Raw genomic sequence first — 21,652 nt, forward strand, 5'->3', positions numbered from 1 at the left:
AATATCTTCATTCCCTTAAAAATCTAGTTCACAGTAGCCATGTGGAACCTTGTTCTCAATAATAATAACTCTTTAATTCAACCCCAAAAGTATAATTTATCAAAGGAAAAAGTATATTTTACCAAAATTAAGAATTCCTCTTCTCTGGTTATACTGTAAAGAAAATGAAAACTCAGAAAAAAAATTCACAAGTACATAACTTAAAAAGGACTTGTTTTGTTTTGTTTTGTTTTGGAGAGGTTTTTGCTATAAGGTGCGTGCACTCGCCAGAAAGACAGAGAGAGAGAGAGAGAGAGAGAAAGCAAGAAATCACCCCCCAGGGGGCATGGCCACGCCACAATCCCTTCTCCTCCAGTCTCCTCTCAAGATCTTGGGCACGCACACACACGCGCCCGGCATGAGTTTAAGCCACTGGGTCCGGGACGCGAACCACTGTCTACTACATGGGAGTCCAGAGACATAACCATAACGCTAACTGCTAGTCCCTAAAAAAGGACTTGTTTTTAGAATATGTGAAAAAATCTTAAAATTCAACAGCAAGAAGTCAATTAAGAAATGGACAAAAGATTTGAATAGCTACTTTACCAAAGATGATATGTAGATGGAAAATAAACATGTAGTCATTTGGAAAGTGCAATTTAAAACCAGTTAAACACTTTTTAAATGGCTAAAATTTATTTTTTAATTTGATGATACCAAGTGCTGACAAGGATGTGGAGCAACAGGGATTCTCTTATATTGCTGGTGAAAATGCATATTGGCACAGCAACTTTAGAAATCTGCTGGAGCATTTTTTCCTAAACTATACTTACTAAACAACCCAGCAATCCCACTCCTAGATACTTACCCAAATGAAATGAAAACGTATGCTCATTCAAAATCCTTTGACAAATATTTATAGTGACTTTATTTATAAGCTCCAAGAATTGGAAACAGCCAAGCTGGAGAACTAATAAACTATAGTACATCTGTAGTAGAATATTACTCAGTAACAAAAAAGAAAAGCTATTGATCCAGGCAGTGAATCTCATTGAATGATATTTGGATCAATCTCAAATTCACTTTGCTAAGTCACATAAGCCAGATTTAAAAGGCTATGTACTATGCGATTTAATTTATATGCTATTCTTGTGGTTTTAAAATACAGCATCAGAAATAAATCAAAGATTGTCAAAAGCTTGGGGCAGAGGCAAGGACTGACCACAAAGAATCACAAAACAAATTTTGTGGGGTGATAGAATTATTCTCTATGTAGATTGTAGTGGGTATTACATGATTGTCTAAGTTTGCAAAAACTCTCAGAACTGTGCACTATAAAGGATGAATCTCACTATGTGCAAAGTGTACCTTCGGTTTTAGAAAAAGGGAAGTCAAAAATAGAGACTTTTTGAGATTCTAGGTAAAGCCTTGAAATGAGGTAAGAGAGGAACCACATTTTCTCATTAGGTTAATGGCTAAAAAAAAGTCCAACTCATTTCTGAAATGATGAGGGCGAGAGTTTAATGTCAATTGACTGGTTTAAATCAATGGAATGGTTTTAGTATTTTCTACCAGACGGGTTGGTATGGAATAGAAATGTGTGTTGCTCAGTGGGTTAATAAATCCTCTATCACCCCACCATGGTCCCTCAGGACTGGACGAGTACTAGAGACCAGGAAGGTGGTACTACTCAGGGCCCACCTTAGTCCCTCCCCATCCCCTTACCCATCAACTCCTCTCTCCTGGCTTCTAGGATAAGTACAGTCCTAAGACTTTTTAAAGACACGGAAATAAGATGTAATGTGGAAGCGGAAAGGTAGTAAGGTAGAGCTTACTCTCCTGGCATTGAAGAGTTGAACACCTGAATTCATTTACAAAAGGGCTTTTGTTCTTCTGTCATGATTGTGGGCTGATAAAAGTTCTTATCAACAAACACGTTAACCATTTGTGAATGTGGTTTGTAAATGTCAACAAATCTGTTAATCTAATCTTTGTCTTGTTCTAGATCTAAATATGTGATTCAGTGTTAATTGAGAATGTATGTGTGTGTGTGTGTGTGTGTGTGTGTGTGTGTGCATTTTTTTTTTTTTCAGAATCTATCCTTATCAGGATTTGGTGGATAGAATTTACCTTTGGAATATCTAGTCCTTCAAGCCTTACTTAGCAGCCCACTGCTATTTAATTCAGGTAGAAGTTGTCTAATGTTTCTCATGGGTGCAAGGCCAGACCTAAACATTTTAAAAGAGCCACGTTTACTATGATATGCACTACTCTCTTCTCTCATCATTTTTTGCCTTTTAAAGAAAATACCTAAAGTCCTTCTACAGCCTCTGAATCTCGCTGTGAATGCCCTTGTAACCTACTCAAATTCTAACATAGTCTACTTACAGAATTTCTATAGCTTTTGTTTTTAGAAGTTTTTGCCTTAGGGTGTATGCACTTGCCATAGAGAGAGACAGAGACAGTGAGAGGGAAAGTGAGGAATCGCCTTCTGGGGAGATGGCCATGCTGCAGTCCCTTCTGTTCTATTCTCCTCCTGAGATCTTGGCATGCATGCACATGCACCCAGAGTGAGTTTCAAGCCACCAGCTCTGGGACTTGAACCATGTTCAGCCATGTGGGAGTCCAGCAATGTAACCACTACACCATCTGCTTTAACACAACAGATCTCATGAAGGTAGGTGTATTAAGGTGTCACCCTGAAAATAACCTACTTGAGCTTCTGCCGAGAGGCTGATACCTCCCTAGACCTCTAAGAAGAGGGTAGGAAATATCTTTCTAAAGTTTGGCCATTAATCCAAATAACTCTCTACTCAGTAGAATTTCAAGTAAAGTGGTAAAGAAAATCAACAAAATATAACGCATGTTTGAGGAGAACATCAAATGTGGGGAAGGATAAAGTAGAGGAAAAGTGGGGTTCCATTCCTGCTATCCATACTTCTGAGCTAACAGTGTTCACAGCTCTTTCCTTTCCTCTGCTCTGAATCCGTGCATGGTCTTTATTCTCTTAGTTTCAGGTTTAACAGTATCTATGGAAGCAAGGGCAGCAGTTCAGGCTTTAGGGAAGATCTGGATGGAGACCCAGACAGGTAGAGGAATAACATAATGAGATAACTATTCCATTGTGCATGGACTACTAATAAGCTCTGTTGATGGATCAAACACTGGACAGAATTATATATGAATAGAAAAGTATCATCAAGTATTTTCTCTTTTAAAGGAAGCAAGTGAGTGAATGTACATATGGGAGTTCTGGGGAGAACGGATCAGGATGTGATGTTGGACAAAATACCAGGAATTTGTTCTCATATGTTTATGTCAACATAAAGTGCTTATCAAAGAAGAGACACTTTCTTATATACAAAATAAATGTTTCCATTTTCTTATACCTTGACTTGTTCTCTCTAGGCTAATAATAGAACCCTGCAAGAGAAGATTTTACAAGTGAGCAATCTGGTAGAAGCCTTTGGCAATGCCTGCACTGTTATAAATGACAATTCTAGCCGATTTGGAAAATACTTAGAAATGAAATTTACCTCTTCTGGAGCTGTGGTAGGAGCACAGATTTCTGAATATCTTCTGGAAAAATCTCGAGTTATCCACCAAGCGATGTAAGTTGGTGGCAAATAGCTCCTAAACTCTGGGAAATATAAACAGAGAGCATGTTTGTTTTAATAGTAAAATGCCTTTCTCATTCAAAATTTTGTTGATCACCTACTATGTGCAAGACATGGACAAAAGATCTCTCAGCACAGTCTTACTCTCACAAATGTTAGATCCAATGCAGGACTCAATAAATAACTTAAAAATTATGCTACGAGACAGAAAACTGAAGACCATCACAGAGGTACTAATGGAACAATGAAACGAGTTCTGAAGTAGGAGAGAACACATTACACAAAATTTATGTGAAATTGGCTTAGCAGTAACTAAGATTTCTTAATTTTAAATGCTGGTATCTATAAATAAATCTGTGTTAATTCTATTCTTCCTATGTTTACATACAAGGGAACAAGTAAAATATTCGGGAATGGACTTCATAGTATTGCTTTTAACTGCTAGCTGATTTAAGCCATCAAGACTAGTCATAGAGTATTGATGCTAGGCTAAACGAGTTTCTTTTGGCAGTCTGTAGTTGAATGACGAAATTTCTCTCCTGTCTAATAACTCCAAAACATCTCTGTTATTCTTATGAGGAAACTGTAGTTAGACATTGGATTCATACCATGGTGATCATATTATTTGCCTGCCTACCTACCTACCTAGTTACTTACTTTTAAAGAGTATTTATGTATTTATTCCATGAGTGAGATAGAGAGAAAGAGGGATAGGGAGAATGAGAGCACCCCCACACACAGGATTTTGACACCATGATCCATCTCCAGCCTCAGCCAACTGCAGATCATGGGAGCATGCATGTCCTACACATTCAGGGAAGTCTGTGGGCTTGAACCAGAAACCTTCCCATGTGGGATTGCCTTACAGAGCTTTGCATTTTATCGCTGCACCACTGTCTGGAACTGATGGTTCTATTACTTCTCATTAAGTGACAAGTTAGAATCTTCCCTTTTTTTATGTTGATTTCATACTAAACATACTCTAAACTATTGTAGAATACTAAAATGTCATAAGAAATTCTCAGGAACATAAGCTCGTGCTATGTATTATTGCATCATTATTTAATACAGGCACCTTCAAATTTGCTGTCCTTCAATTCATAGTAAATGGCAGATAAAATTTGCCTGACATTCAGCTTCCGATTTGAGCCCTCAGTGTGGAAAATTATCCTTTGGTCTACCATTCGAAATACATGAGGAATGATTATTAGACAGATATGGATTTGAATTATACACTATATTTTATTGAATGCTCTGGAACATATTAATCTACCCTGGATAAGATATTTAAACCTTAAAGACCCTTAAAGAATCTTGGCTCTGCAGCTTTCTGTGTGTGTGAATTGAAGCTGTTTACTTAACTTCTCTGCACCTGTTTTTCACCTTTAAAATGGAAATAGTCTTAGTACCTACCTACCAATTAAGATCATGATTATATAGTATTTAGCCCAATGAATGGCACTTAGTATGAACCCCGTCATTAAAGCCACTACTACTAGTAGTGCTGATAGTTGTGAAGATTAGAAGTAACATCTAGGGACCAGACGGTGATGCAGCAGTAACACAACTGGGCCCACATGGGAAAGGTCCTAGACTTGTGTCCTGGGACCTCTCTGAGCACGCCAGGTGTGTAGCACACGCCTGCAGTCTGGGCCAGCCGAGACTGGAGATGGATGCAGTGCGAAGACCCTATTGAGGGAATGCCTCTCTATATATCTCGCTCTATCTCTCTGTGTATCAATAACTAAATAAATAAACCTTAAAAGAAATAGTAACTGGGTCAGCAGGAGGTGCGGAATTTAAGGTGGATGGATCCCACATGGTCAGCTGTGCAATTTGAATCCTGGACCCAGCAGCTTAAAAATCACTCCAGTCATGTGTGCACTCATACTCAAAATCCCAAGAGGAAAATGAAGGAGAAGGGATGGTGGCATGGCCATCCCCCTTTCTTCTCGCTTCAGCTAACTTTATCTCTCTGTAGCGAGCACACATACCCTACCACAAACTAAAAAAAAAGAAGAAGAAAAAAAGAATCTGGAAGATTTAATGTGTTTAATAAATGGCAGTTACTATTACCAGTGTGTACCCAGTGTTGAGAACTTAGTGGATCTGCAAAGAGGGACCCCAGAGTCATGTACAGTGTGGTTACATAACTGCTTCTCAAAACTGTTTATTCTGCTCACGTAATCGCGTAAGCCTCTCTTTCAGACCTTGGGGAAGAACTACCTAAGAGTAAGTTAATGATGCTCCGATGAGTCTACCATGTTGCTCAGTGTTGAGGAGCATCGTTTGTAGTGTGTTCTATGGAACTGAATGCCAGAACACCCTTCACATAGAATTCCATGTGACCAGTATCCCCTGGAGTTACTCAGTAAAGCCCTGGGTTCAAAACAATAGAAATAGTTTTGTTAATGCTTAATGAAACAAAATTATGGTTCTATTTAATGTATGCTATGAATTAAGTGAGCTTTGTTTTCCCAGTTGGACTAAGGAACTACTGCAGTTTTATAACATTGACTATTGGGAAAAAGCTTTCTGAGTTCCAAATTCACCATCAGGTTGAAATACCACTCACTTATGATTTGCGCAAAGCTGCCTTATAATTTTTGAGAAAAGAATTTTTTCCATTTTAAAATATCTATCTTTTTTATTTATATCATATTAATTGCGCAAAGCTGCCTTATAATTTTTGAGAAAAGAAATTTTTCCATTTTAAAATATCTTATCTTGGTTATTTATATCATATTAATTGCTTTTTTTAAATTTTACAGAAGCTTTCTGCAACCTTTGAAAATAAAAATACTAGATACATGGTAGAATAATTCTCTTTTTTTTTTTGCTATTGAGTTATTTTTTTAGATTTATTTATTTATTTATTATTGTTCAATTTGATCAGAGAGAGACAGCGGGAAGGAAAGAGAGAGAGAGAGAGCAAGAAAGCATTTTGCCAGGTGTAGAACTCAAACCATGGTCAGCCATGTGAGTGTCTAGCGCCTTAACCACCAAGCCACCTGCCAATCCTAGTAAAATAATTCTTAGTACATATATTTTTAATTATAAATTTAAAGGCACTATATGATCAGAGTACTGAAAGGACGAACAAGCTCAAAGAGTTTAACTGATTTAACTTTACAAAGGTAGAGTGGGAACCTAGAGTGTCTAGTGAGATGGCTGTGTACTAGCAAGGATGAGAAGCCATAGCTACACCTGGACCTCCAGGGCAAAGGAGAGGACCCGCACTGCAGAGCCCAGTCAGAGCTGCAGGTGGGAGCAGGGAGTTGTGCCTTAAAGGAGTGTAGCCCCTGTCAGTCAGTGAGTGAGATCAATAAAGACCCTCCTTCACCCCCAGTCAGTCTCCTCCCTGTGCTTCGTTGGCTGAACCCAACTGGAAGGCAGAGAGCAAGGGAGCCTAGGAGTTGCAGTCCATGGAGGTCAGCCTTGGGGCCCACAGAGCAAGGCAAAGGGTGGAGAAGGGATCTGAGGGGGTGAGAAAACCTGGGAAGATAAGGGTTTTTTAAAACAAATTTGAGAAAATTCCCTTTTTAAGTAAATTAGCTCTTTTTTTGCCTCTGCCTATGTCATTCCATCCCAATCTCTAATGACATTTATTTTTATACTACTTTTCTACTGGTAGTACTCTTACAATTTGTGGCTTAAACCTTGTCCTAAATATAGGTGCTTTTAAGGAAGAAATTTTTTAAAGCTATTTAATTTCAAGAGAATAAACTCATTGAAGGCCATGCTAAGTAATTGTCATAAATATAAATTCTAGCCGTTTGCACTGCAGTTGTCTCCTGTTACCACAGTTTAGTTCAACCAGCCCTGATTGCATTTCCCTCAGATTTCCAGGCTTTCCTAGAATCTAGGGAGACATAGACGAAGCAGCAGACATGGTGTTCTCTACTGTAGAGCAATTTCTGGATGTCAGGCACTACTCAGCACCTTACAGTCATTATCTTTTAATTCTTACAGTCATATGTCAGGGTGTATAGCCTCTTTTTTTTTTTTTTTCCTTTGGAGAGGATTTTTTGCTATAGGACGCGTGTGCTCACCAGACAGACAGAGAGAGACAGAAAGAGAAAAATCACCCCCCAGGGGGGATGGCCACACCGCAATCCCTTCTCCTCCATTCTCCTCTCAGGATCTTGGGCACACATGCACATGCGCCTGGCGTGAGTTTAAGCTGCCGGGTCCAGGACTCGAACCGCTGTCAACTACGTGGGAGTCCAGCAACATAGCTTTCCTAGAATCTAGGGAGACATAGACGAAGCAGCAGACATGGTGTTCTCTACTGTAGAGCAATTTCTGGATGTCAGGCACTACTCAGCACCTTACAGTCATTATCTTTTAATTCTTACAGTCATATGTCAGGGTGTATAGCCTCTTTTTTTTTTTTTTTCCTTTGGAGAGGATTTTTTGCTATAGGACGCGTGTGCTCACCAGACAGACAGAGAGAGACAGAAAGAGAAAAATCACCCCCCAGGGGGGATGGCCACACCGCAATCCCTTCTCCTCCATTCTCCTCTCAGGATCTTGGGCACACATGCACATGCGCCTGGCGTGAGTTTAAGCTGCCGGGTCCAGGACTCGAACCGCTGTCAACTACGTGGGAGTCCAGCAACATAGCCATTACGCTAACTGCTGGTCCCTATAGCCTCTTTTATATATGATCAAACTGAGAGTGAGAGAATTTTAACAAGTCGCCTAACGTCAGAAAGCTAGTCAGTGACTCCGTTGGAGTTTCACCATTATCTCTCTGAGTGATTCCAAAGCCCACATTCATCCATTCATTCACTCATCCATTTGACAAGTGTTGATTGTCTACTGTGTATAAGGCACAGGAGACACAAAACTGAGTCAGACAGGATTCCTGTGGTAAAGCAGCTCACAGTCTCCTGAAGTGCCTGCATCCCTTGACCAAAGCTTACTGGTCACTCACTGGTTTCTTGTCTGTCAGAAGGTAGTTAATGAATTCGTCTGCCAAGGCTGAGCAGGCAAATGGTGAGGGAGGAGAACTGGGTAGACTGAATTCTAGGAGGAAGAAGTCTAAGAGGAGGGAGTTATGATTAAAAATGAGAAATTAAAAACTCTATCTTATGGATTCCCTATAGGGTCTGAAGAATGCAAAGCTTCATTAGTAGCTTTCCAAGCCTTATTGCTGGCCACTTCATTGAAGATTAAAGGACTTTAAATAGATTATTTAAGACACATCCTGGTGAGAAGTTTGCCAGTTTTGAGGGTTTCAGAGGCCTTGGCTTCATAGGTGGTACCTAGGGTCCCAGACAGGTGAACACACAGGAGACAGCCCTGAAGGCCTTCCTGCAGGTGACTGAGTAGAACTCTGACACAGTACTTGGGGATCTACAAGCAGGAGTGGGGTCAAAGTCAGGGAAATATTGTTTGGTAACTTGCTCATATTCCATGGTTGTCCCAGGTGGTCCTGACCTAGAACTGCTGTTCATGTTGGCCTGTGTGAGATACTGCAGTGCCCTGTCTTCTTAAAGTGGGGTTTGGATGTATTGGATCTTTGGAAAAGTCATGACATATTCTATGCAAAAAAATATGCCATGATTTTTCCAATGACCCTATAGTTGGGGCAGGACCCAAAATGGGGAATCTTTGGTGGTGTCTTCTGTTCCTGTTTCTTTAACTCTGATCGTTTATCTGTTGAAAGTCAGTCTATTCCCATAGCATCTCCAGGTACTGTCAAACTACAGTGCTCAGTAAATGTAAACTGATCATTACAGAGAAATCCACTAATTTCGTGTGACTGCATTTATGAGTCACTTCACTAATTGTACATTACATCATTTAAGTGTTAAAGATGTGACACATAGAGCAATCAGTGTTATTTCATTAGAACAAAGCAAACCAAATTATATGCTGTGCCAGTCTTAGAGAAGCTTCGTAATTTTGTGTCAGAAGAGACAAGAGCTAAACTAAACTGGTTATGTTCCAACCTTGCTCATATACAATGTCCGTGTTAGTCGAAGTGTCTGGTGGCTGCAACTGACAAATGGGGGTGTAGAAAATGCAGACATGGCCAGTTCTGAAGAAGGATGCTCAGGCCACACTTTAGCCTCTGAGCCTGCAGACCACCTCTGTTATTGAAACCCTCACCTTTTTCTGTTCCTTAATTGGATTTTTCTGGTTCCTCTACCTCTCTGAATTTTTCTCCTCTGGCTTTGATTTGAGGGTTTTTCCTTTATATACTCTCTTGCATGGCAGTTTCTTCCAACATCATGCTTTCAGCAGATAGCTCTATGTTACTAACATCCAAAGACATACTTCTCATTTTCTCTTAAGTTCACTTTCCATTTCCCAATGAGTAAATATTCTGCTGCCTTCTCAAGGTCAACTGTATGTGTATTCCAAATCTGTGTCTTTTTCTATAGTTCTTTCTTTTGAAATAGAAAGCCTTTGACTCTCCTCTGACCTTTCATGTCAATGCTTCTGGAGAGGTTCTGAGCTCTCTTTCCCAAAAAAAACATCTGAAAGATTTTAATTTCCTGGACACTTTAACTCTCTTCTAAGGCTTGGTGATATGTTTTCCTGGGCCCAGTGAAGCATCTCAACCCAGAATGCATCCTTGTCAATAGCACTGTCACTTTTCTCTTTTGAAAATGTATGAAGGGGGGCTGGCAGGTGACGTGGTGGTTGAGGCACTGGACTCCCACATGCCAACCACGGTTCAAGTCCTGGACTTGGCAACTTGCTGTCCCACTTTTCCTCTCTCTGATCAAATTTAAAAATAATAATAAATAAAATTAAATAAGTAATTCTTTAAAAAAAAAAGAAAATGTAAGGAATAACAGAGGCCTTCATTACTCACTTTATCAAGTTCTATGCTCTCATATGAACTATTTTTATCTGTTAACTTTCAGGAAGAACTAAATGGAATATCTTCTTTTTGGAGAGGTTTTTGCTATAAGGCGTGTGCGCTCGCCAGACAGACAGAGAGAGACAGAGAGACAGAAAGTGAGAAATCACCCCCCGGGGGGGATGGCCACGCCGCAGTCCCTTCTCCTCCATTCTCCTCTCAGGATCTTGGGCACGCACGCACACGCGCCCGGCATGAGTTTAAGCCACCAGGTCTGGGACACGAACCACGGTCGACTACATGGGAGTCCAGTGACATAGCCATTACACTATCTGCTGGTCCCCTAAATGGAATGTCTTAAATAGCTATTGGTATAACACAAAGATCAAACCTTTAGCCATGTTATTTTAAACCTACCTAAATTGCATGTTGGTGACCTTAGTGAGCCTGTCTAAACATTATTCTCATAATGGCTTTTGCCAGAACCTTGAACCAAAACTAGAGATTATTAAATAAAGCCACAGATGTTCTAAAACTCCAAACATACATCCCGGGAAAAGTAAAGATATATGGATATTCCTGAGTTCCCTTTGATACTGAGGAAAATGTCTGTGAACTGAAAGAATATGCAATTTTCAAGAGACAAGGGACAGGCCTTCAGAAAAAGACTCTTCCATGGCTCCTGAGAACCAGTGATTTCAGGGAAAAAAGAGAAATGAAGATTTTCTACCAATAATTCAGCCTCCAGTCCACAAACTCAAGTGGTAGGGAGTCTTTCTAGCCTTCTCTCTGTCTCTGTCTCTGTCTCTCTATGCCTCTGTCTTCTCATTATTTTCGTAATTTTCCCTTTTAAAAAAATTTTAAGATAAAGTATCCTCTTGCTTTTGGCCCCACCTTTTTCTTGCTAATAATCCCCTTTCCCTTGCTCATCCAGAAGAGGCAAAGAACAGGCCTTCAGAAGAATCCTGTATGGCTCCTGAGAACCAGTAATTTCATGCAACATGTTTTTTTATTTTTTACTTTTTAAAATAAAATTTTGGGGGGGTTGTTTTTTTATTATTTTCCTTCTTTTCTCTGTTTTGTTCTTTTGTTTTTCTTTTTTTCCTCTCTCTCTGTTTCCTTTTCATTTTTTAATAATCTCATTGTGCTTCTCCTCAATCTCCATTCTCTTTGCTTCTAGATGAATCTAAGGGAACCATAGACAAATATCTAAGTACTATTAGGGTTAACATATTCCTCAATATCCACTGAATCTGCTACATAAAGGAATTAGAATGAATGGTAAAGGGATTCCAGGTCACTTCCTTCTGCATGCTCCTGAATGCTCAGATTGAACTTCAAGAATTAGGAAGAAATGCACCATCCATCAGATGACTAGAAATCACTGCAGGGCAACAAGAATATGAGAAAGCCAGAAAATACTTCTGCTCCAAGGGAAAAGAATAACTGTTATTCATCCACAGACAGTTCAATAGAAGTCATGGAAATGTCTGATAAAGAATTTAGGATATTCATAACGATGAAGCTAACAGAGATAGAAGAGAAAAGAGACAATGACCTGCAGAAGAGGCAGGAGAAAGGAGCTGACGAGTTCCAGGAGATGAGGAAATTCTTGCAAGGTCTAAAAGAGGAATTAAACACTTTTAAAAAGAATCAAATGGACCTGTTAGGGATGAAGACTATAATACAGGAAGTAAAAATCTCCCTTGAAAGTATTAAAAGCAGACTAAGTCATACAGAAAATAGAATCTCAGACATAGAAGAGAAAATTGGTGGCCTAAAAAAACCCACCACGAAGACTGAGAAAATTGCCCAAAAGAATAAGAATAACATACGAGAAATACTAGATACCATCAAGCATCCAAACTTACAGATAATTGGCATCCCAGAAGGTGAAGAGACTCTTAAGGGCATTGATAATCTATTCCATGAAATTCTGCAAGAAAACTTTCCAAACCCAGAGAAGCACTCAAAGATCCAGAAAGAGTGGGGAAATATATTCAAAATATTAAGGGAAAAGAAACTTCAACCAAGAATACTGTACCTGGCAAGATTATCTTTCATATGGGAAGTAAAGACAAGAATATTCTCAGATAAACAAAACCTGAAAGAATTTACCAACACCAGACCAGCTCTCCAAGAAGTTCTCAAGGGAGTGCTATACCAGGAAAATTAAATACAGGCACACAGAAATAAGAGTTCAAAAACTAAGAAAATGGCTAGCTTAATCATAGAGACAAGTCTGGAATTGAATATTATATCCCAGAATTTAATTGGGAAGATCAAGCCACAACAGAAGATAGATAAGTACATGAGACTGAACTGGTGATATAGCATTTTACGACTTTTGACTAAAACTGCTGATTTTCTTCTAGGCTTTGTTTTCCGGTTTTAAGGATTTTTGTCTTGTCTTGAGTTGTCAATAGGTTCATGTACCTACTATTTGAACAGAATCCTAAACTGTTTCCTGGCTTTAAGTTTTAAGCAAAGTTCCTTAGCATTTCTTTTATTTATTAAAGTTAAAGCTGCTTTTCTTGAAATTATCAGCTGAACTTACTATTGAAAATAGTTATATTATATAATAAATTGTGTGATCAATAAAATGTGGGGGGAAAAGGAATGGAAAACAACTGTAGACACCAGAGATAGTGTGGGAGGAGGGTGGGAAAGGGCAGAGGGTCAGAAATAGGGGTAAATATATATATATATATGAAACTAGAAATGGAAAATTATTGATGATAACAAGCATGATTAAGCCACTGTGCAGTATATTCTGGATGGGAAATCACATTTTGTATGCTGTGACAATGCTTAGGGAATGAATGTAAATTAATTAATTAAAAAATGTTTTGGAAAGAAAAATCTCATGGAAAACTATGTAATGGGCAAACTATGTATAAATTTCAAAAAGTTTTGTACCAAAATAAATGCATACTTTAATTGTAAAATGAATAAATGAATAAATAAATAAACAAAGTTAAGTAAATAAATAAGTAAATAAAGAATATGCAATCTCCAAAAAGAGCAATGGTAAAATTTTCATCTCCACTGGGATTATACTGCATGATATACAGGAAGTGGAGAAGACTAGGAAATATTTTAAATTCCTTATCTTTTAAATAAAACAATTTGTATAGAGTGAAACATTCATAAAGTATTTTTCTCTGTTCCATGTACTCCATATGGAAAAGCATTCAAAGGCTTCCTGTTCAAGTAAAGTATCAGCTTAAGAATAAACAATTCCTTTTCTAGAAAGAGTTCATTGCCCCTCCCCACCAAGTTTACTATTAAAGCCTGTGAAGGGTTGAGGGAAGGGAGCAGGGTAAGAGGAGACACAGTTGTCTCAGAGTTTCCATGTGGGGTGTATTGAGGAAGCAGGGCCCAGAGCACAGTTGAAACCCCTGCCATGGGTGCAAGGAGGAGAGTATCCACAGTGGCAGTTCAGTCTCCTGAACCAACCCTATGGTAACAGTCAAAGCTTCATGATGGGATGAGTTTTATACTAGCCGAAGTAAGAATAATCCTAGAAAGAAGTGCATGCAGCAAGGTTTAGGGTTTGGGTTGTTATAGCTAGTTTGACCTTTGTATGAGAGCCCTTCCCTGCCTGACCTGCAGCTTGTGACCCTGGTGTTAATGGAGTGTATCCAAGTGAGGATTTAGGACCATCTGCGCCCCAGTGTGCATTGAGAGATGAAAGGAGGAAATGTCACAGAGAGGTACAGGCCCCAGGGTCTCCCAAACGACTACCAGGCCATCACGCATGGCAATAAAGCAAAGCAGTGGAGACAGGGAAAGTATAAAGCAGGAGGCTCATCCTCCTCTGTTTCAGAAGAGAACCTGAAAGTGTGATCTGTCTCAGGAGCCCTTCGGAGCTAAAGGTAGGCATGAGAAAGTAGAGTGGGACCCTGAGGTCCCAGCGATTATGGTGTGGGACATCCTGAGCCACTCACCTATTGTGATCCATGTGCCCTTAATTGTACTATTCCAGCATTTGTGGAATGCTCTCTACACTTAGAACCACAGGCTCGTGGAATTTAGGATTTATAAGAAAGGGAGTCCTCACACAAGTTAGAGAACTGAGTCTCAGAAACATAATATAAGATGAAAGCTGTGGGCTTTGGGATCGGCTCCATAGCCTAGTGGTTAGGTGAGCTGGATCCCACAGGGTCAACCGTGGTTTGAATCGTAGCCCCCAGTGACTTTAAAAATATGCTAGGTGCATGCCCCAAATCCTGACAGGATGGGGAAATGGAAAAGAAGGTATTGTGGTATGATCACACATCACTGAGGGGCGTTCTCTCTCTCGCTCCTTCTCTGTCTCTGTCTCTGTCTCTGTCTCTCTCTCTCTCTGGCAAGTACATGTGTCCAGTGGCAATTAAAAAAGAAAAAGACATGGCTTTGGTGTTAAATAGACCTCGTTTGAATCCAGCATAGTCACCACCTCTGTGACTTTGGGGGAGACTGGTAGCTCTAAGCCTCAGTTTTCTTGTAACTAAAATAGGGAAACCATGTGTACCGCAGAGGGTATGGGAGTAAACAAGGCGATATACTCATCGCCGTCTGGTGTGCTGTATATTATTTGTTTTGGTTGTGTTTGTTTTCTTTCTTTGTTTCTGTCTGCTTCCACTGGCATAAACTCCAAGAAGTCAGGGAGTTTTGACTGTTTTGTCCCTGCTCTAGACCCAGTGCCTAGAGCAATGCTTGGAAGTCACTCAAAAATATACATTGAATAATTCATATAAAGTGCTTATTATGGCATCTGGAATGTAATGACAGTGGTTGTCGAGAATAATGACAACAATAACAAACACAGAAACCCGAAATGCCATATTCAGAGAAGCCCAACGTGAACACTCACAGTTGTTCTAATAATTATGTTGCCAAGTAATTTTAACAATTAATAAGTATTCTCACTAACTACATTATTTAAAATGTCTTTTCTTTTCAGTGGAGAGAAAAATTTTCATATTTTTTACTACATTTATGCTGGTTTAGCAGAAAAGAAGAAGCTAGCTCATTACAAATTGCCTGAGAATAAGCCTCCCAGGTAATCTACCAGGTTGTAATTTTATAAACATACTTCAGTTTTTCACTTACCTTTAGATTTTTACCTTTCCTTTCATATTTTTTTCAGGTATCTACAAAATGACCACCTCAGAACAGTACAGGACATGATGAATAATAGTTTCTATAAATCCCAGTATGAATTAATTGAGCAGTGCTTCAAAGTCATAGGTTTTACAATGGAGGTAAGTAGGAAAGACATTTGAACCTCTTTAGATTGTATCTTTTTATCATGAATAATGGTAACAGCATTTATCGCATGACAAATACATGTCAGATACTGTACTGAGTGTTTTACATGGACCGAAACAACCTTATGAAATTACTAGAAATATGTTATTTACCTTATACACAAACAAACAGTGACCTCGAGATATACCTGAATTTGATTTTGTTCTTTTTTAAGTATTTGCCTGAGGGTGCATACACTCCCCAAGAGATGTGGAGAAACAGAGAGAGGGAAAGTGTGAAAGCATGCCCCCCATAGAGAGAGGGAAAGTGAGAAAGCATGCCCCCCCTGGGAATGGAATACCACAACCCCTTCTTACCCATCTCCTCCTCTTTTCAGGAATTGCTGGGCATGCACACATATGTGCCCAATGTGTTTCTCAAGCCACTAGGTCCGGGACTTCTTGAACCACAGTTTCTGCCATGTGGAATCCAGCTGCCTTAACCACCTTGCCATGGGCTAGCCCTGATTTTGTTCTTAATAATTTTAGTAATACTTAAATCATATATATATATATGTATATATATACATATATATATTACATTAGTACATATATGTACATACATATATATACAACACATGTATATATGAGATTTTGCTTAAGTACATAAATGTGATCATGTTGCATGTTCTCTTTTAATCCAGTCTTTTTCAAAGTTTATTTCTTTCTTTCATGGATGATAGACAGGGAGAGGCAAAGAGACAGCACCACCACCAAGATCATGATGCCGCGATCCACTCCCAGCTTCAGCAAGCTCCGCACCATGGGCACATATGTACCCAGTGTGTTCAGGAGGTCCCCAGACTTGAACCAGGAACTTTCCCATGTGCACTGCCTCACAGAGTGTCATATTATGTCACTTCACCACTATCTGACCCCCAGAGCAGTCTTCTTTTATCAACTTTATTAAGAATTCATTCATATACCATATGAGTCATTCATTTAAAGTGTACATTTCACTGACTTTTTGTATATTCACCATACTGTATATTCATCAACACAATCATTTTTAGAATATATTCATGTTCTACCCACCCCCTCAAAATATAAACATGATAGCAATTAAGAGTTATTCTACATTCCTACCTCACACTACTTCCTATTACTAGGTCTGTTTGTGGTGCATTTTTAAATAAATGGATGTTATAACATGGGATCCTTTGTTACTGGTTTCTCTCACATTGCATGTTTTCAAGATTTATCCACTTTGTAGCATGTATCAGTACTTCATTTCTATTTATTTTTTAACATTCCATTTTATGGATATAAATGGAACATTATTTATCTGCTCATTAGTTGATGGACATTTGGATCAGAACCACTTTTAGCTATTATGAATAAACCTACTATTTCCATTCATGTAGAAGTTTCTATACATTGTAAGGGTTCATTTTTGTTTGGTGTATGCCTAGGAGTGGAATTGATGAATCATAGGGTAACTCTGTTAATCTTTCCTGGAACTCCCAGACTGTTTTCCAAAGTGGTTGCACCATTTTACATTCCCACCATCACTATATGAAAGTTCCAGTTTCTCCACATCTTTACCAACACTTACACTGTCTTTTTTTATTACAGTTGTCCCAGTTAATGTGAAGTACTATCTCATGATGGTTTGGGGATTACATTACCCTAGTGGATTATGATGCTGAACTACTTTTTATGCACTTGTTCATTTGTATATCTTCTTCAGAGAAATGTCTACTCAACTCCTTGCCTGTGTTTAAATTGGCTTAGTTGTCTTTTTATTATTGAGATGTAAGAATTCTTTATATTCTAGGTACTAGCCCCTTATCAGATACATGATGCCAGAAAGACAGAGAGAAATAGAGAGAAAGTGAGAAATCACTCCCAGGGGATGGCCACACCACAGTCCACTCTCTTCCATTCCCCTCTCAGGATTTTGGGCACACACATACACATGTCCATCATGAGTTCCAAGCCACTGGGTCTGGGACTCAAACTAGCTATGTGGGAGTCCAGTGCTTTAGCCAGCATACCACCTGCTGGCCCCCTTTTTACTTGTGTTGTCCTTTGAAGCTCAAATTTTGTAAAATGTGTAATGTCTAATTTTTCTGTTTTTCCTTCTGTGGCTCATGATTTTGGAGTCACATATAAGAAGCCATTGCCTAATACTAAGTCACAAAGACTTAAGCCCAAGCTTTCTTCTCAGAGTTGTATAGTTTTAGCTCTTACATTTAGGTCATTGTTCCATTTTGAGTTAAGTTTTTATATGATGTAAAGTATGAGTCCAGCTTCTTTCACTTGTAAATATCTAATGTACCAGCACCACTTGTTGAAAAGACTATTCTTTGTCTACTGAATGTTCTTGGTTTTCTTGTCAAAATTAATCGACTGAAAATGTATAGGTTTACTTCTAAACTCTCAATTCTTTTCCATTGATCTATATGTCTATCCTTATACCAGGAGCACATTTGATTCATGTAGCTGTGTAGTAAGTTTGAAATTGAGAAATGGTAGTCCTTCAACTTTGTTCTTTTTCATTTCTTTCTCTCTTTTTTTTTTAAGATTGTTTTGGTTCTTCTAGGTCTTTTGAAGGTTTGTATGAATTTGAGGATTAGCATTTCAATTTTTAGTACCATTTTTTTAAAACTTCCTTTTTGTTCAGCTCTCTACTTCTTATCTCCCCCCCCCTTTCATCCACGTCTGCTCTCTTTCTCTTCCCCCAGCTAATGGAGATTAACCCAGTCTCTATAGTCTAATATTCCAAATGTATTACTCTGCTCCTCAAGTCCTCCTAAAGTAGACATAAAGACAGACAGAAACACGTACACATAAACACACACATTCTCTCTCACACACAAGTATGTACATGTAGATATGTATCTTCAAAGGTGGTCCTCATTCCATTAACATAGGATTATAGTATGCACACTCTTCTATGTCTGGTTTTCCTTAATCATCATTGTCTGTGAAAAATCCTTTCACATCACCTAACATAGCAACCAAATCAGTCCTCTTAAAGAAAACATAATGTCCCTGGTGCTTGCTACCATAATTAGTCAGTCATTCAGCCTGGACATTTAGCTGTTAATGTTTCTAAATTATTGCCACCAGGGTTGTTTTTCCTATAGAATAGGTCTATTGGGATTGCGTGGTCAAAAAGTATATATATTTTAAATTTGAATACAATGTCAGGATTGCCTCCCAATAATTCTATAAAACTTAACACTTCCACAAGTCATGTACATGAGTGCCCTTCTCCCATTCAATCCTACCTTCACTGTATTGTAGCTTTTTAAATATGTGCTAATCTGATGGGTGAAAAGTGACATCTCAAGTTTGCCTATCCTTGAATGATAGTATATCTGAACACAGTTCCATTTATTTCTCAGCTGTTTGGGTTTTCTCATTTATAAATCATGTATTTATATGTGTTGCCCTTTTATTTTAACTATATATGTGCTTTATGTCAATTTGTATATATTCACTGAATATTTATAAACCTTTTTTAGCATTTGTATTATAAGTATTTCTTGATGTATGACTTAGTTACCTTTTGTCCTATCATTTACCATAGAAAATCAGTTTTTCATTTTTACATACTGAAACAAGTTAGTCTTCTTGTTTATAACATCTATGTTCTAGTCTTGGTTAAAAAGGTACCCCCCCACCTCCAGATTATATGCATAATTTCTCAGATTTTCTTGAAAGCTTGAAAAATATATTTGTCTTTAATCCATTTACAGTTTATTTTATGGTACCAAATGAAGACTAACTTCCATTTTCTTCCAGAAGGAATGCCAGTTATGCCATCACTATTAGTCAGTACTCTTCCACTGGGTTGACTTAGCATGTGTTATCAAGACATTATATGACTCGGAAACTATTTCTAATATCTCTCAATTTATGTTTCCTACTGGTATAGCAATATTCTGTTGACTTGGTTACATTGGTTTAAACACTGTATTTTTCTAGTAAGACCAGTCTTGCTTTGACTTTCTTCTTTTACATATTTTTCTTAGCTATTTTCTTGTATTTACTTGTCCACATTCATGTTTTTAAATCAATTCATCCAGTTTTCAGAACCCCTATTGAAATTTTTATTAGGATTTTATTAAATTTTTCTCTTGGGGTCAGCAGGTAACATAGAGGTTAAAGGCTCTGGATCCCACATGGACAGCTTTGTGGTTCAAGTTCAGAATCCAGCAGCCTGAAAATCATACCTCTGTTATATAGTCATTTCATGTGTGTGTGTGTGTGTGTGTGTGTGTAACTTAGAGCATGTTGATGGAAATAACCAACTTTGTAGAAATAGTAATTAATGTGATTTATTAGTAAGCACCAAATTGAGTGACCACGCACAGAGAAAGACAAGCATGTCTCTTGGGGGTACTGAGAGATGATTTTTTAAAATACAGTTTTGATGGCGGGAGAGTTGTTAATCAGCATACAGTCTTTTATGCTGGTCTGACCCTAAAAGGTGGGACATCTGGAAGCGGAGGCTTATAGGTTATAGGTGAGTTGGAAATTACTAGATTAGTAATTGGTTAAAGAAAATTAAAAGTCTCTGTTTTTGAAAGAAATTAGCAGAATGTTATGTTTTACTCTAAGAGAAAAAAATGCTTATTATGTATCATAAAAACACTGAGACAGGCTGTAGCATCTCACTATCAATAGCCTGTTAATGTTTGCAGTTTGTAGGTGCGACTCTTCCAGGACCCTGGAAACAATCTTGGAATAGGAAAGTCAGAGTTTTGTAATTTTACGAAAGGGTTTTTATATATGACAAGTTGGATAGAATTTGAAGAAAGTATTATATGTTTTCCTAAAAGTTCATCAATAGTTATTTTCACCTGTATTAAAACAAGGGTTTGGGGGACCAGCAGTTAGTGTAATGGCTATGTCGCTGGACTCCCACGTAGTTGACCACGGTTCAAGTCCTAGACCCGGCGGCTTAAACTCACGCCGGGCGCATGTGCGTGCATGCCCAAGATCCCAAGAGGAGAATGGAGGAGAAGGGATTGCGGCGTGGCCATCCCCCCGGGGGGTGATTTCTCACTTTCTATCTCTCTGTCTCTCTCTTTCTGGCGAGTGCACATTCCCTCAGGTGAAAACCTCTCAAAAAAACAAAAACAAAAAACAAGGGTTTGGGACCAGCAGTTGGCATAATGGCTATGTCGCTAAACTCCCATGTAGTCAACAGTCTGAGTGCCGGCCCCGGTGGCTTAAACTCACGCCAGGCACATGTGTGTGCATGCCCAAAATCCCTAGAGGAGAATGGAGGAGAAGGGTTTGCAGTGTGGCCATCCCCACTGGGGGGTGATTTCTTACTTTCTATCTCTCTGTCTCTCTCTGTCTTTCTGGTGAACACACGCACCCTATAGCAAAAACCTCTCCAAAAATAAAAAATAAAAACAATTTTTTTAAGTATACATCTGCTTACAGTATAATACAATTATGCTGCAGGAAGTTTCTTTATAGCTTGATAACTTGCCTATGAAAACACATTTTTATGCTTTATGTTTATATTTATTAAACACTAAACCTTACAAGATTAAACTTTTTAACTATATAATTTTCTATAATTGATATTTAAATATTTTGATTATCAGCTTAGGTAATGTGACCTATGATCCTGTTTTGATCAAATGTTATAAGTTTTCTGACATCTTTGACATGCCTTTTCAAGATCAAATTCTAAATTAAGCATTTTTTACCTAAAATTTGAGTTTTGAGTTTTCCAGTTGAGCTCCTGGAAAATCTCAAAGGCTGCATCTCTCATTTTTGTAGAGTCTTATCTGACCTATGTCTCTGTCCTATTGGGATTTGGGGCACCAGACAGTGCTTCAACAGCAGTTGGCCATGTGGGATTTAGCTCCCTTAACCAGTAGGCTAAGAGACCAGCCCTTAGTTTTATTTTTATATTTAATTAGTCATTTGGTTTCTTATTCTTGTCTTAAGGAGAATACTTGTTTCCTCCG

At 38.5% G+C, this 21,652-nt stretch overlaps 1 protein-coding gene across 1 annotated transcript in view; it reads left to right on the forward strand.

The window, feature by feature from the left end:
* The window catches only part of MYO3A (myosin IIIA), a 286,656-nt gene that overhangs the window by 149,086 nt on the left and 115,918 nt on the right, over window positions 1-21,652 (forward strand). Inside the window, exons 13-15 of the mRNA XM_006139727.2 lie at window positions 3,388-3,590; window positions 15,365-15,463; window positions 15,551-15,665. Of these exons, the coding sequence (XP_006139789.1) occupies window positions 3,388-3,590; window positions 15,365-15,463; window positions 15,551-15,665 (417 nt within the window). The remainder of the gene's footprint in view (window positions 1-3,387; window positions 3,591-15,364; window positions 15,464-15,550; window positions 15,666-21,652) is intronic.

Source organism: Tupaia chinensis, unplaced genomic scaffold (assembly GCF_000334495.1).
Source record: "Tupaia chinensis unplaced genomic scaffold, TupChi_1.0 Scaffold000001_1, whole genome shotgun sequence".
Classification (NCBI taxonomy): Eukaryota; Metazoa; Chordata; class Mammalia; order Scandentia; family Tupaiidae; genus Tupaia; species Tupaia belangeri.